Consider the following 16,029-nt stretch of genomic DNA (forward strand, 5'->3'; position numbering starts at 1 on the left):
AAACACAAACTCAATGTTAACCAACAGGCAAGATAAATGTTCTGCAGGAACACACACATTCACTCTGGACACAATCACCTCTTACTGTCATTTCTTTATCCTGTAAATAGGCTATAAGAAACGTCTTACATTTATATTCAATTACATGTTGTTATCCCTTTACAGTCACTACTCTCATAAAACACTTGAATGATATGTTGATTTATAAATCTAAATTTAACTTTAAACAACAGATATTTCAGCAAAATGAATATTTTTGCGCTGAATATTAATAGACTCTCTCTCTACCGTGTTCCGTCTGTCTGACGCGGGTGCACGCACCGGCACTCATTCAGTAAAGTTTGAAGTTTAACGCAGACTGTCAGGACGAGCCTTTATGCAAAATAGAAATGCTTGTGTGAATTTGTATCATTTACAGATAAGGATATAACCGTAGAATGAACGTTTTGCACTGAGGACGCACATGCATCTGTCAAAGCCATTACGCTAATGCATTAGCTTGAAGCTTAAAATAAAGAATTCTCATGTTTTGATCAGCTTTGATCTCGTACCTTTCCTGCAGCTGCTCAATCTGTTTCCTCCACTATTTTTAAATGCATTTTTATCCATAGAAATGTGAGAGACATGCAGCGGGTCACACATGGGTTTGACGACTTCATTAAGTTTTGTTTTGTAGTAAGCCTTTTTACTACAATTTCGTTTTGTATAAATTGTATCTTAATTTTAATAAATGTTTCATCAACCAATTGCCTGGATTTAATGAATAGGAAGAAAACCAAGAACATCGAATGTGGAACCCCTAATCACTCCCCGGGCGCCGCAGCAGAAATGGCTGCCCACTGCTCTGGTGTGTGTTCACTGCTATGGGTGAAATGCAGAGCGCAACTTCCGAGTATGGGACACCAAAATTGGCCACACGTCACTTTAATTTACACAGAACTAACCTGTGAAAGTTAGGAAAGACAGACAGATAGATAGATAGATAGACAGATAGATAGATAGATAGATAGACAGACAGATGGACAGATAGATAGATAGATAGATAGACAGATAGATAGACAGACAGACAGACAGACAGATAGATAGATAGATAGACAGATAGATAGACAGACAGACAGACAGATAGACAGATAGATAGATAGATAGACAGATAGATAGATAGATAGATAGACAGATAGATAGATAGATAGATAGACAGATGGACAGATAGATAGATAGATAGATAGACAGATAGATAGACAGACAGACAGACAGATAGACAGATAGATAGATAGATAGATAGACAGATAGATAGATAGATAGATAGACAGATAGATAGATAGATAGATAGATAGATAGATAGATAGACAGATAGACAGATAGATAGATAGATAGATAGACAGATAGATAGACAGACAGACAGACAGATAGACAGATAGATAGATAGATAGACAGATAGATAGATAGATAGATAGACAGATAGATAGATAGATAGACAGATAGACAGATAGACAGATAGATAGATAGATAGATAGACAGATAGATAGATAGATAGATAGACAGATAGATAGATAGATAGATACATAGATAGACAGATAGATAGATAGATAGATAGATAGATAGATAGACAGACAGATAGACAAACAGATAGATAGACAGATAGACAGACAGATAGATAGATAGATAGATAGATAGACAGATGGACAGATAGATAGATAGACAGATAGACAGACAGACAGACAGACAGACAGACAGATAGATAGATAGATAGATAGATAGATAGATAGATAGATAGATAGACAGATAGATAGAGAGATAGACAGATAGATAGATAGATAGACAGACAGACAGATAGATAGATAGATTAGAATAATTAGATAGAATGGAAGTCTGAATGAGTCTCAATGGTTTAGAAATAGAACATAGAATGGCAGCTAATGGAGTCTGATGAGCCTCTCCAACTGTCAAAATTTGAATTCTGACAGTTGGAGTTTGAACAGTCTTGGCTCATCTGAACATTCCGTCAATGAAAGTCAATGGGATTTTTTCCAGATTTAATAGTCATTTTTAGGAAAACCGTGAGTCGGATCAGTTAGTAAAGATAAAGCACACTAAGTCAGAACAGTCTGAAGGTTTGAGCCCAATCTGGTAGTTCTAGCTTTAAACCTCTAGGAGGAGCTAGAGTCAGAAATCAGTTTAAATAGCATAATGAACAAAATGCTCTCATCTCAATTCTCCAGCAGATTCACTATGCTGCACCCAAGTTCACACTAACACAGAAACTTGTGTAAACGAGCTGAGACCTGACGTGAGATCTGATCACAGCCACCGCTCACGCTCATATTGATAAATGCCAAGTTTTGCGTGGAAACGGCCGTACGCCCAATTTTCTGTCATAATACGTTTTGTTTCATAAATGAGGCTCATTGTGAGATATTGAGAATAAAGTGTTTTAGTTTAAACTGTTGATTTTCAGCATTTTGATTCTTGTATGTGAATGTTACTGACCTCAATCTCTCCAGTTTACAGTGTGAATCCTTCAGTACGTCACATAGGTGCTTCACTCCTGTGTTTCCTAGATTATTCCAGCTCAGGTTCAGCTCTCTCAGGTGTGACGGGTTTGATTTCAGAGCTGAAGTCAGGATGACACACTGTTCCTCTGTAATCCTGCAGTAACTCAGACTGAAGACAGAGAAATAACAATAGTTCACATCTATGATGATCATCTTATTGAAGAGCTTCAGCAGCATTTAGTTTCCAATAGTCTGTTGAAACCCAGTCACACTAGTTCTGTGTGCTGAAGATACTGTTTCTTCTCTTTCATTTTAACTATTGATTTGACGTCTCTATTCTTTATTCCCTTCTTTGTTCTTTATTAATAAAAAAACTACTCGAATTTTACTATGTTGTTTTGCTGGCTGTAAATGCAGTGAATCCATGATAAATCCCAAGCACTGAAACTAGCAGTTATAATTTAATGCACTGTGTGGCGCTGTGGAGCACATTTAACAAGTTTATTGTATTATCACATAATGTCGTCGTCTGCCTTTTAAAATCAACTGGTTGAGGAATTACTTGAGAAATCCATCCAGTATTTGGAATATTATACCAGAATATGTCTTTTCTCAGTTGGGAGGTTTGAATTTTCTTTTGATGTGTATCTTCAGCATTGAGAAGATCCCTGTTGCTCTTTCCAATTTCCACAAACAAGCACTTTTGGCATGGTCTATGATTTCCAAACACAATTTTTCTCCAACCAATTACTTCATTTGGAATAATAAGAATATTTGTTATAAACATGAGTCCTTATTTTTTGAAAATTGGTTTAAGAATGGGATCAGTCGGGTTAGTCAACTATTTAATCAGGATGGGTACTTATTTACTTACCAAGAGTTTCTTTCTCATTATAATATTCCTGTTACTCCAAAACAGTTTGCCATTGTATTTGGTGCTATCCCTAATGGTGTCATTATGTTATTTAAGGGCTGTAATAGTTTTTTGTCAAGTTCTGAAATACCTCTCCCAGACCCGGCTGACAGGTATGTAGGCAGAATATGCTTTAAATCTACAGTAAAAAATAATAGAGAGATTTGTTTTCTTTTTCTTCATGATTGGGTTTCCACTCCTCATGTCGTTTCAAGATGGAACAATTTAGTGGAAAATATATTGTGGAAGAAGTTTTGGACTCTTCCTAACAAGTATCTTCTGGTGAATAAGGTCAAAGAGATTTCTTTTAAGCTTATTCATCTGTACTATCCTGTAAAAACCTTCATTGTGTCTAAACTGAAATTAAGTATAGATGTGAACTGTACTTTCTGTGATTCACAACCAGAAACTCTCTTGCATCTTTTCTGGTATTGTGATCATACAAGAAAACTTTGGCAAGACATTTGCCAGTTCATTGTAGACTATATATATAAAGACTTTGAGCTTTATTTCAAGGATGTCTTGTTTGGATTTGTTATTTTTGAGAAGCAGCAGGAAAATTTATTTTTTCTTTCCAACTTAATTATTTTGCTTTTGCTTTTCATAGTTTTACATCCACAAATGTAAAACTATGAAAGTGACCTCCCATTCTTCTCACTTTCAAGAAGATGTTAAGATCTATATTAAATCCTTATCTACCTGCTGAAACAAAAAGGCTAGTAAAACTTTGAATGTATGCTCACTTTTTGGTGTCTTTGTATAATCTTTATTTAAGATTGTTATTTTGTTTTGTGGGGAGGATTGTTATGTTTATGTGATCTGTTTAATTGATATTTCCTCATTTATTTATTTATTTATATTATTTATTTATTTTCCTCTCATTTTCATTGTGATCATTTTCAATGTTTGGCCATCCCTGAACCTCCGGCTCTTTTTTACACTTTTGTACTTTGTAAGCAAATGTTTAATATTAATAAAAAAAGCTTGTTCAGAAACGATAAAAAATAAATAAAATAATAATTTTTTTAATTAAAATTAATAAAAATAAAAAATAAAAAAAATAACAACGTCTTTCTCCTAAGGCGTCATTTAAATAAACAAATATTTGATTTTTATGAGCCCAAATATTCGAATGCAATATTTTTGAAAGATGCCCATCCCTACAGTACATCATATCAAACGCTGAAAATTAAACAATTACTTACTAGATTAAAAAAATGTGACCAATAGGTAAAACCCAGAAAGTGCAGTGCTATAAAGAATGAAACATAAGCTCTGCTGTCTTAAAATAAATAAACTTCAATCTCACTGTAACTGCTGTACAGTATAATGATACTAACTCTAGTTTCTCCAGCTTGAATTGTGGGTTCATCAGTAGATCACTGAGGTTTTTCACTTCAGAGTCTCCTAGATTATTCTCGCTCAGGTTCAGCTCTCTCAGGTGTGACGGGTTTGATTTCAGAGCTGAAGTCAGGATGACACACTGTTTCTCTGTAATACTGCATCTATTCAGACTGAAGACAGAAAGAGAAAATGACTCAAATCCATGTTCAGTTCATGTGTGAGTTAAATGAATCATGAATAAATGTCATACAGTCACTAATAAACCAGCAAAAACATGGAAACTTAATGATATAAACGAACAAACCAAGACAGGAGCGTTTGAGGACACTAGTTACAATCCGAGTCTGGATCCGTCCTCACTCCACAAATAAGTGAATTTATCACTCTAGATTAATATATAGGATCAATATAGAAACAATAGAAAAATGAACTATGGTCTATTTTCACATTTTTAATAAAAGAAAAAATAATTGATCAATTATTAAGTCATTTTAGATTATAATTTACAATCTCTAAACACACATTTTGCTTAATAAAAGAAAATGTAGTGAAAAGTACCATTAGTCCAATATAAATGTAAGATTTCAGAATAATCTATTTGTGTCACAGTTTTGTTGTGTTTTATTATCATGGTGTTGCTGTCTGTGTGTGTTCCCTAGTTAGTGTTCTTGGTTAATTAGTTCCTGCAGCTGTTCTGTTTCACTTTAATTACTCTGTGTGTTTAATCCAGGGGTCCAAACTCTGTCCTGCAGAGTTCAGCTTCAACTCTCCTCAACACACCTGTCTAGAAGTTTCTAGTAAGAGCTTGATTATCTGGTTCAGGTGTGTTTAATTGGGGTTGAGCTGAACTCTACAGGACCCTCCAGGAGCAGGATTGGACACCCTGATTAAGGCCCCGTTTACACTAGTGCCTTTTCATTTTAAAACGCATAACTTTTACTACGGTTACGCCTGTGGTTTACACTACTCCAGTGTTTCTGAGACTTCTGAAAACGCTGCAGACCCTGTTTTAGTTTGAAAACACTGGGGTTGTGTTTCAGTGTAAACGGACCAAAACAGAGACTTCTGAGAACGATGGTGTGGCTGCCCACGTCCACTGTGTGTGTCCTCGACGACCGTGTGAACAATAACATGGAGACTGAACTGCAATCTTTGCTGGTTTTGTTGTCATTTTTAGCAGCCATTGATCAGTTAAACTGCATTGTTTAATACTGCAGCTACTGACATGCACAAGAGGAAACTGTTTACACTTGAACACACATGCCCAGTGTGCATGAACGGTCATGTGACATGTGTTTTCAGTCGTGTAGTGTAGACGGAGATCGTTTCTGAAACGCTGTGTAAACGCCGGTGTAGACGAGGATCGTTTTAAAACAAAAACGTACTAGTGTAAACGGGGCCTTAAACCCTTAGCTCTTCTCTTTTTTCTGTTGTTTATGTTGAAGTGGTTGTGCTTTATTTCTCCTACATGTTAGATTTGTGATTAAAGACAATGTTTGTCACGTTCTGAGTTTGTTTTTTGATTCTCTTTCTGTTCCATTCATGTCTGAGTTTCTTTGTATATCTTCTAGTTTGTTAATAGTTCAGTCCTCCTCGAGCGCTACAGATGATGTGACTTGTGTCCTGTTGACTTAAAATAAATTAAACAGTAAATACAGTATAATGATACTAACTCTAGTTTCTCCAGCTTGAATTGTGGGTTCATCAGTAGATCACTGAGGTTTTTCACTCCAGAGTCTCCTAGATTATTCCCGCTCAGGTTCAGCTCTCTCAGGTGTGACGGGTTTGATTTCAGAGCTGAAGTCAGAGCAGAACAACCTTCATCTGTCATATAACAGGAACTTAAACTACATTAGAGAGAGAGAGAGAGAGAGAGAGAGAGAGAGAGATATTTTTGATTTTTCAAGCATCTTTATTTAACAAAACTAAAAAAAATCACTTCAAGTCACATAACATCAAAAATTCCACAAAATTTAAAACATTTTATAAAAAGAGTGCAAAATGAAGTTCATTTTCAATAACGGAATAAAGCTCCTCTATGACACCATATTCTTTCAAAAATATTTAAGGAGTCCATAGCTTTGTAAAAATGAAAATCAATTAAAAGCCTTGATTTGATCATAGCTGCAAACACCCTTTCAACATTATGATTGATTCTTTGCTCAATTTTTTCTCTTCTGCTAATGTAAATGGCCATTTTGGCATTTCCCAAAATAAAATTAAGCAATTGACAATCATTCTTTCTTTTTTGAACATATTTAAAACCCAAAATAAACCTCTGCACAGAAAACTTCTCATTAAAACAATTAAAAAGATTTTGCAAACCATCAAATAAAGGTTTAAGTCTTGAGCAATACACAAAAGTATGAAAAACGGTCTCTTTCTGAAAACAAAAAGGACATTCATTGCTAATATCTGGGTTCAAAACAGAAACAAAAGCATTTACAGCAATAATGCCATGCAGAATTCGCCATTGTAGATCTCCAGCTCTTTTAGTTAACGGTGGCTTGTACAGTGCTCTCCACTCTGGTCTAACATTATTACTCATCTTAAAAACAGTACGCCACGGTGTGTCAATTCTTTCATGTAATCCCCTTTTGTTAAAAACCTTTACACAAGCTTTATACATTTTTTTCCCATTACTTTCATACAAATCTATATCTGTCACCAATTCAGATTCCAAAAAAAATCCTGTACAATCACCTAAATTTTGTGAAAGAAGCAGATTTGGAAACTGGTCCTTTTCATTAGGGATAAATTCCCCTTCACTGTAACCTTGAAGCATCTTTAATTCTTCTATTATAAAAGCAGATTGTAACTTCTGTAATACTTGTGTAACAATTTGAATGGATTTCACTCCTAAAAGAACAGCTACATCCTCAGCTTTACCAAAACTTGGCCCAGCCACTTTGATTAAACATCCAATTGTTATAATCTTGGATTTAATGAATGCTGCAGTCATTGTCCCACATGCACCCAAAATGTCCAAACGTGATCCATAGATCAGGGGTTCCTTCAATAGCCAGAATAAAGATGACGTAGGATCAGTTCTTTTCACCTTAAAGAGATACTTTAAAAAGATTCCTGTAAAACTCTGGCATCCTAGATGTGTTGACTTTTTTGGGATCCAACAAGAACAAAGGCTTATCCAAGCATAGTCCTTCAGCAGTCTTTAAAATCATACTGGCCACTGGCCTCCAGCTTAAGTTCTCTGGGCCAGTAAGGAATCGCTGTATAAACTGTAAGCGAAAAGCTGCAGTCCTACTTTGTAAATGTACAAGCCCTTGCCCTCCTTCTTTTGGTAAATACAATACATTATGGGGTACCCAATGCATTTTTTCCCCCCAAAAAAATCTATTAATATGGATTGGATTTTCCCAAGTAAATATGCAGGTGGGTCTATACAAGCCAGTCGGTGCCATAAAGAAGAGGCCACCAAATTATTAATAATAAGGGTACGTCCTCTATATGATAAACTCTTTACAATCCATTTCCATTTCATTAAACGACCTTTAAGTTTTTCAATTATTCCCTCCCAATTTTTTTGAACAATCATTTCATCTCCTATAAACACTCCCAAATATTTTAAACCATCTTTTTTCCAAGTTAACCCATTTGGGAGTGTTGGAACCCCTCTTTCCCACTTTCCTATTAACACTGCTTCACTTTTACCCCAGTTAATTCTAGCTGAAGAGATGACTTCTAAATCCCTTAATGTTTTTAATAATGTGTCTACATCATTTTGCTTATTTACTATTATGACAACATCATCAGCATATGCTGATAAAACTAAAGTGCTTTTACTGGCTTGTATAGATACCCCTTCTAAAACTCTTCTCAATTTATTTAACAGTGGTTCGATTGCTAGTGTGTAAAGTATCCCAGACAGAGAACATCCCTGTCTTACTCCACGACACACTTTAAAAGGAGCACATAAGCCACCGTTAACTTTCAATACACTCTCAATGTCATTGTATAAAACTTTTATATATCTAATAAAATCATAACTAAAACCAAATGCATGTAAAGTTTTCCACAGATAGTCATGTTCTACACGATCAAACGCTTTCTCTTGATCCAAGGAAATCAAACCCATATCTATACCCATCATTTTAGAAACATCAAATAAATCTCTTATTAAATGGATATTATCAAAAATTGATCGTCCAGGTATACAATAGGACTGACCAGAGTGGATTACCTCCTCCAAAACCCTTCCTAGTCTAGTAGCTAACACTTTTGAAAGCAACTTATAGTCACAGCACAACAAGGATACAGGTCGCCAGTTTTTTATGTCTCTCACATCACCTTTTTTCTGCAAAAGGGTAAGGACCGCTCTTCTACAGCTCAGCGGCAGAAGTCCTCCGACTAGGCTGTCACTGAGAACTGCCAGCAGATCCTCCCCTATCACAGGCCAAAAGGTTTTATAGAACTCAACTGGGATTCCATCTATCCCAGGAGCCTTACCATTCTCCATGCTTTGGAGAGCTTCATGCAGTTCACCTAGGCTTATAGCCCTCTTGAGTGCTGCATTAGAGTCCTCAGAGACCTTTGGCAGTTCCTCAAAGAAACACTGCTCAACAGACTGATTCTCCTCATGCTCACAACTATAGAGTTTTTCATAAAAAACATTTGCTCTTTTACGAATTTCAATAGGGTCTGATATCAGAGAACCAGTCTCAGAAAATAAAGAATGTATAACACGTTTTTGACCGTTCTTTTTTTCTAGACTAAAGAAGAATTTTGACGGCAAATCCATCTGGTCTATATCTTGAAATCGTGACCGAACTAGCGCTCCCTGTGCTTTCACTCTTTGCATGTCAGACAACACCGATTTCTTTAAAAAAAGAATATGTGTTTGATTTCCACTTGACTGTGCCGCTTCTTGAAATTTCAGAATTTCATCCTCTAACACTCTAATAGATTTAATTATATCTTTTGTGACATTATGAGTGTACTGTTGACATAGTTGCTTAATTTGAGTTTTACCAAACCCCCACCATGTTTGCAAAGACTGAAAACTTGCTTTTTCATTCCTAAAATTTTCCCAAAAGAATTTAAACGTATCTATAAAATGTGCATCACTTAATAAATTTGTATTAAAATGCCAGTAAGCACTTTTCAGCTTGACAAAGTTTAAAGTTACTGTACTTATAACTAGACTATGATCAGAAAACCCAACTGGGGTTATGAAGCAGTTCTTGAAAATGCTAAGATGGTGTTTAAAACAATATAATCTGTCAAACCTCTTTCTAAAGACAACCTATTATCACGAGCATGTGTCCATGTATACTGTTTTAAATTCCCATTTAGACACCTCCATACATCACATAAATCATTTGTTTCAACCACCCGAGTAAGTCGTTTACGAGAAGGCATATGTGGTTCTACGTGATTCCTGTCTATGTTACTTTCCACACAATTAAAATCTCCACCCAAAATTAAATACTCTTCACTATTACATTTTTACAAATTTTCAGCAAGAACATGTAAAAACACCATTCTTTCTGATGGTAAAGTTGGGGCATATACACAAATAAAAACAAAAGTGTGATTCTCAACCTGAGCTCGAATCTTTAGCAGTCTACCTTTCACAACCTCTTCCGTCTCAATAGAACAGGGAGTAAAACTATTAGCAAATAAAATAGCAACCCCTCCGCTAAATGAAGATTTATGACTTAAAGAGAGACCTTTAAATTCTTTTTCCCATTCAACAGCATTGGTTACATCACTATGTGTTTCTTGTACAAGTCAAACATAAATTTTTTTCTGACTCATAATCTCATACATCGAGCGTTTTACACGATCTCTAGCGCCATTCACATTTAAAGACGCAATGCGAATGTCACCCATTTGAAAATAAAAAAGTAAACTTAAACCATAAAGAAAAAAGCAGCCAATAAGGGCCAAAAGTTTGAGCCAACTAACTGCCATTAACTTTTTAACTGGTTTTGTAGCTTTGTCACAAATTTTTTCAATCTGTATACCTCTTTGTTTGTGAAACATCCTTCACTCATAAACATCCTAGTATTTTCCACAAAGTGTTTAATGTCTGGAAAATAGTCAGCAACCTGTACCCCCCTCAGATTTTTTGTCAGGTTTAAAAACTTCCTAATTTCCTCAGTATCATAATCTTTACATGTCCATTCATTCTGGGAACAACTAGAAGCACCAGAATCGGAGAAATCGCTCTCGCTGCCAACATCATTCACATCAGACTCCTTTTCATTTTCTGTTTTTCTAGCTTGTTTCGATTCAGAAACCTTGTCTTTCTTTTTTCTCTTTAAAGGCGTTTTAAAAACAGCCTGATCCATATCCATCATTAAACTATCACCTAAATTAACACTCTCGGAAGGGGACATTTTGTTCAACCCTACACTAACATGTGAAATATCCATGTTCTGATCAGCCTTGGACTCATTTCTGGCAACAACAGTGACAACTAATTCATTCTCTCCATGCATTTTTTTCTGCGGCCTGATTCACCTCTTCTGTCTTTGAAAGAGGCACCGTATCAGTTGTGTTACTAGTGGATGGCCTGGGCTCAACTTGGCTTGGATCAGAAACATTATCTGTTAATCCTTCCTCCCTGACACCATTTTCACTTGAGGCATCTTGTGCGTTTGTGCCATTTTTGTCTGGACAAACATGCACAAGATGTCCCGTTTTACCACAGCCAAAGCACTTCATCACATCAGTACTTACAAAGACAGTGTAATCAAAGTCATCAACCCTTAATTTCAGATTCAGGTTAAGCTCATTCCTATTATCTTTCAGGATCATATAAACAAATCTCCTAAAAGATACTACATGTTTAATCAAGTCTGACTTACTTCCGAGAGCGATTCTTTTCATAGGACTGACTATCTTTCCAAAACGTGACAGTTCTTTGTTTAACATTTCGTCTGTAATGAAAGGTGGAACGTTAGACAACGTGACCTTCTTCGCAGGGGTAGAAAGGGGAAGCACTGGGGTAAACAAACCGCTAATTACCACTCCTTTCTCCACAACTTCGTTTGCTTTCTCGACTGAATTCAAAAACAAAACCATAGCGTTATTCATTCTAGATGCCGCTAAAATACATTCATGGCCAACGACATCACCAACGGCATCAACACTCCTCTACATTCACCGCGGACACCACTTTCACTCCGTGGCGCCGTGTGAGAGACTCCAAACTAGTGCTTGTGTTTTGGGCTGCCATGCTTTCCAGTGATACACTGGTTGGCGACGGCCAAACCCCCCCAAAGAAAACTAATTCACCACTTGATTTACCACAGATATCAAAACCCAAAAAAAAGAAAATAAATAGAAAAGAAAAAGAAAGCAAATATTCTTGCCACAGTGGGCAAAAAGACCACTCACACTCACCACGCACCCCTCACACTCACTCGACAGATGCCCACGCATGCGCAGAGAGAGAGAGAGAGAGAGAGAGAGAGAGAGAGAGAGAGAGAGCAGAAAATAAGACAGAAGAAAAACTCTTTATTCTGTAAAGTCACATCATCTTCATGATCAAATAAAACAGACAGAGGAAAGAGATCATCATCTTTATTTCACCAGATCACAAAATACTAAAAGGTGAAAATTTTGCACAATTATAATGTGAACTCAGACTCATTGGGCCTCATTTATCAATCTAACGTAGATCTGAGCACAGAAATCATCTTACTACAGGGTTCACGTGTGATTCATCAAACATTAGTATGCTGCCAATCCCATCGTACGAATGATCGTATGTTGATAAATGTGGCGGCTGAAAACAATCCTCATTTAAATATCACCCTCTATAAATTCTATTATATATATATATTATATAGGCTAGTTAATTTTGTTCTGTTTTTCTCCACAGAAGCGTGTGTGATGTGATGATGTGTGAATCCTCATGTTCTGCTGTTTATGTCACTATTTGTGAATGTAAAGATAAACTCCTGGAAAGAAACAAACATTTGTGGTGTTTTTAATGGGTCACAGACACACATCTATTCTAATTTAATTTAATTCTAATATGACATTCTGATCTTAACGGTTCGATCGATAATGAACTTCGGTTGTCGGTCAGGAAAATAATCTAAACTAGATAAAAAAGTTTGTAGACAAACTTTAAGTTGGCTTAAAAAAGTCTAGCCAGAAAGATTGAAGTAGTTTTAAAAGTTTGAAGGTTTAAGTTTTAGTTTAGTAGTTTTAATAGACAGACAGACAGCGAGACAGATAGATAGATAGATAGATAGATAGATAGATAGATAGATAGACAGATAGATAGACAGACAGACAGACAGACAAATAGATAGATAGATAGATAGATAGATAGATAGATAGATAGATAGAGAGACAGATAGACAGATAGATAGAGATAGATAGACAGATAGATAGACAGATAGATAGACAGATGGACAGATAGATAGAGATAGATAGACAGATAGATAGACAGATAGATAGACAGATGGACAGATAGATAGAGATAGATAGACAGATAGATAGACAGATAGATAGACAGATGGACAGATATATAGATAGATAGATAGATAGATAGATAGACAGATAGACAGACAGACAGATAGATAGATAGACAGATAGACAGACAGATAGATAGATAGATAGACAGATAGACAGACAGACAGATAGATAGATATATAGATAGATAGATAGATAGATAGATTAGAATAATTAGATAGAATGGAAGTCTGAATGAGTCTCAATGGTTTAGAAATAGAACATAGAATGGCAGCTAATGGAGTCTGATGAGCCTCTCCAACTGTCAAAATTTGAATTCTGACAGTTGGAGTTTGAACAGTCTTGGCTCATCTGAACATTCCGTCAATGAAAGTCAATGGGATTTTTTCCAGATTTAATAGTCATTTTTAGGAAAACCGTGAGTCGGATCAGTTAGTAAAGATAAAGCACACTAAGTCAGAACAGTCTGAAGGTTTGAGCCCAATCTGGTAGTTCTAGCTTTAAACCTCTAGGAGGAGCTAGAGTCAGAAATCAGTTTAAATAGCATAATGAACAAAATGCTCTCATCTCAATTCTCCAGCAGATTCACTATGCTGCACCCAAGTTCACACTAACACAGAAACTTGTGTAAACGAGCTGAGACCTGACGTGAGATCTGATCACAGCCACCGCTCACGCTCATATTGATAAATGCCAAGTTTTGCGTGGAAACGGCCATACGCCCAATTTTCTGTCATAATACGTTTTGTTTCATAAATGAGGCCCACTGTGAGATATTGAGAATAAAGTGTTTTAGTTTAAACTGTTGATTTTCAGCATTTTGATTCTTGTATGTGAATGTTACTGACCTCAATCTCTCCAGTTTACAGTGTGAATCCTTCAGTACGTCACATAGGTGCTTCACTCCTGTGTTTCCTAGATTATTCCAGCTCAGGTTCAGCTCTCTCAGGTGTGACGGGTTTGATTTCAGAGCTGAAGTCAGGATGACACACTGTTCCTCTGTAATACTGCAGTAACTCAGACTGAAGACAGAGAAATAACAATAGTTCACATCTATGATGATCATCTTATTGAAGAGCTTCAGCAGCATTTAGTTTCCAATAGTCTGTTCTGAAACCCAGTCACACTAGTTCTGTGTGCTGAAGATACTGTTTCTTCTCTTTCATCTTTAACTATTTATTTGACATCTCTATTCTTTGTTCTCTGTTGAAAATGCAGATTTCTGCATGTACACAATCAGTACATTGTATCAAATGCTGGAAATTAAATCGATGCACTGTTATAAACTGAAACATAAGCTCTGCTGTCTTAAAATAAACTTCAATCTCACTGTAACTGCTGTACAGTATAATGATACTAACTCTAGTTTCTCCAGCTTGAATTGTGGGTTCATCAGTAGATCACTGAGGTTTTTCACTCCTGTGTTTCCTAGTTCATTCCCGCTCAGGTTCAGCTCTCTCAGGTGTGACGGGTTTGATTTCAGAGCTGAAGTCAGGATTACACACTGTTTCTCTGTAATACTGCATCTATTCAGACTGAAGACAGAAAGAGAAAAGACAATGACTCAGATCTATGATGATCAACTAACATGTTTAGCTTCATCCAGCAGACTTTTGCTGACAAATAAACAGGGATATATAGGAGCAAAAACATGGAGAAAGACTACACATTGTTCATTTAAATATACTACTGACACTGTAACAATACAAAGGCTGAAATCGTCGATCTATTTATGTTAGTTTACACATTCATTTCATATCATCTTTAAGGTTCTTTCGTGTCAATGTCACTCTTGGTTTGATCGCTGGGACAAATGTGTTTATGTCGGTTGTTTTCAGACACATTGTCTACTCTCTAACACTTTACAATAAGCTTTAGTTAACATTAGTTAATCCACTGTGAACTAAAGGTGCCCTAGAATCAAAAACTGAATTTATCTTGGCATAGTTGAATAACAAGAGTTCAGTACATGGAAAAGACATACATTGTGTTTCAAACTCCATTGTTTCCTCCTTCTTATATAAATCTCATTTGTTTAAAAGACCTCCGGAAAACAAGCGAATCTCAACATAACACTGACTGTGACGCAACAGTCGGGATCATTAATATGTACGCCCCCAATATTTGCATATGCCAGCCCATGTTCAAGGCATTACACGAGGGCAGTTAGTATTAACGTCTGGATCTGTGCACAGCTGAATCATCAGACTAGGTAAGCAAGCAAGAACAATAGTGAAAAATGGCAGATGGAGCAATAATAACTGACATGATCCATGATAACATATGTTTAGTGATATTTGTAAATTGTCTTCATAAATGTTTCGTTAGCATGTTGCTAATGTACTGTTAAATGTGGTTAAAGTTACCATGCCCCAAAATAGGCAGTTAAAAAAATGAATTAAAAAAAATCTATGGGGTATTTTGAGCTGAAACTTCACGGACACATTCAGGGGACACCTTAGACTTATATTACATCTTTTGAAAACACGTTCTACGGCACCTTTAAGGAATAAAAGTATTTCCTCGAGCAGAAGAGAATCAAACATGTTTTGGAAAAGGTAGTTCATTTGCTTCAGTGCTGCACCGTGAGGCAGTGTCACAACTGTTCTAGGTTCAGTTTAGTTTATGTTTTCATGTCTTTTATTTTTTTTACATTTCTCACAGTCTTGCTCTTCATGTGATCTTGTCATGTGTTCCCCTGTTCATGTGTCATGTTCTGATTGGTTCCTTTGCTGTGTTTGAAATCGCCCCCTATACCCTCATTCACTATTCCAGGGGCGGTTTCTTCATCAGGGAAATAGGGCGACGCACCACCAAAGTGAGAAA

At 36.2% G+C, this 16,029-nt stretch overlaps 1 protein-coding gene across 1 annotated transcript in view; it reads right to left on the bottom strand.

The window, feature by feature from the left end:
- The window catches only part of LOC127504736 (NACHT, LRR and PYD domains-containing protein 12-like), a 595,457-nt gene that overhangs the window by 287,383 nt on the left and 292,045 nt on the right, over window positions 1-16,029 (bottom strand). Inside the window, exons 63-67 of the mRNA XM_051879684.1 lie at window positions 14,565-14,738; window positions 14,052-14,225; window positions 6,423-6,596; window positions 4,746-4,919; window positions 2,488-2,661 (exon numbers count right to left, since the gene is read on the bottom strand). Coding sequence (XP_051735644.1) covers window positions 2,488-2,661; window positions 4,746-4,919; window positions 6,423-6,596; window positions 14,052-14,225; window positions 14,565-14,738 — 870 coding nt within the window. The remainder of the gene's footprint in view (window positions 1-2,487; window positions 2,662-4,745; window positions 4,920-6,422; window positions 6,597-14,051; window positions 14,226-14,564; window positions 14,739-16,029) is intronic.

This window comes from Ctenopharyngodon idella, chromosome 2 (assembly GCF_019924925.1).
Source record: "Ctenopharyngodon idella isolate HZGC_01 chromosome 2, HZGC01, whole genome shotgun sequence".
Taxonomy (NCBI): domain Eukaryota; kingdom Metazoa; phylum Chordata; class Actinopteri; order Cypriniformes; family Xenocyprididae; genus Ctenopharyngodon; species Ctenopharyngodon idella.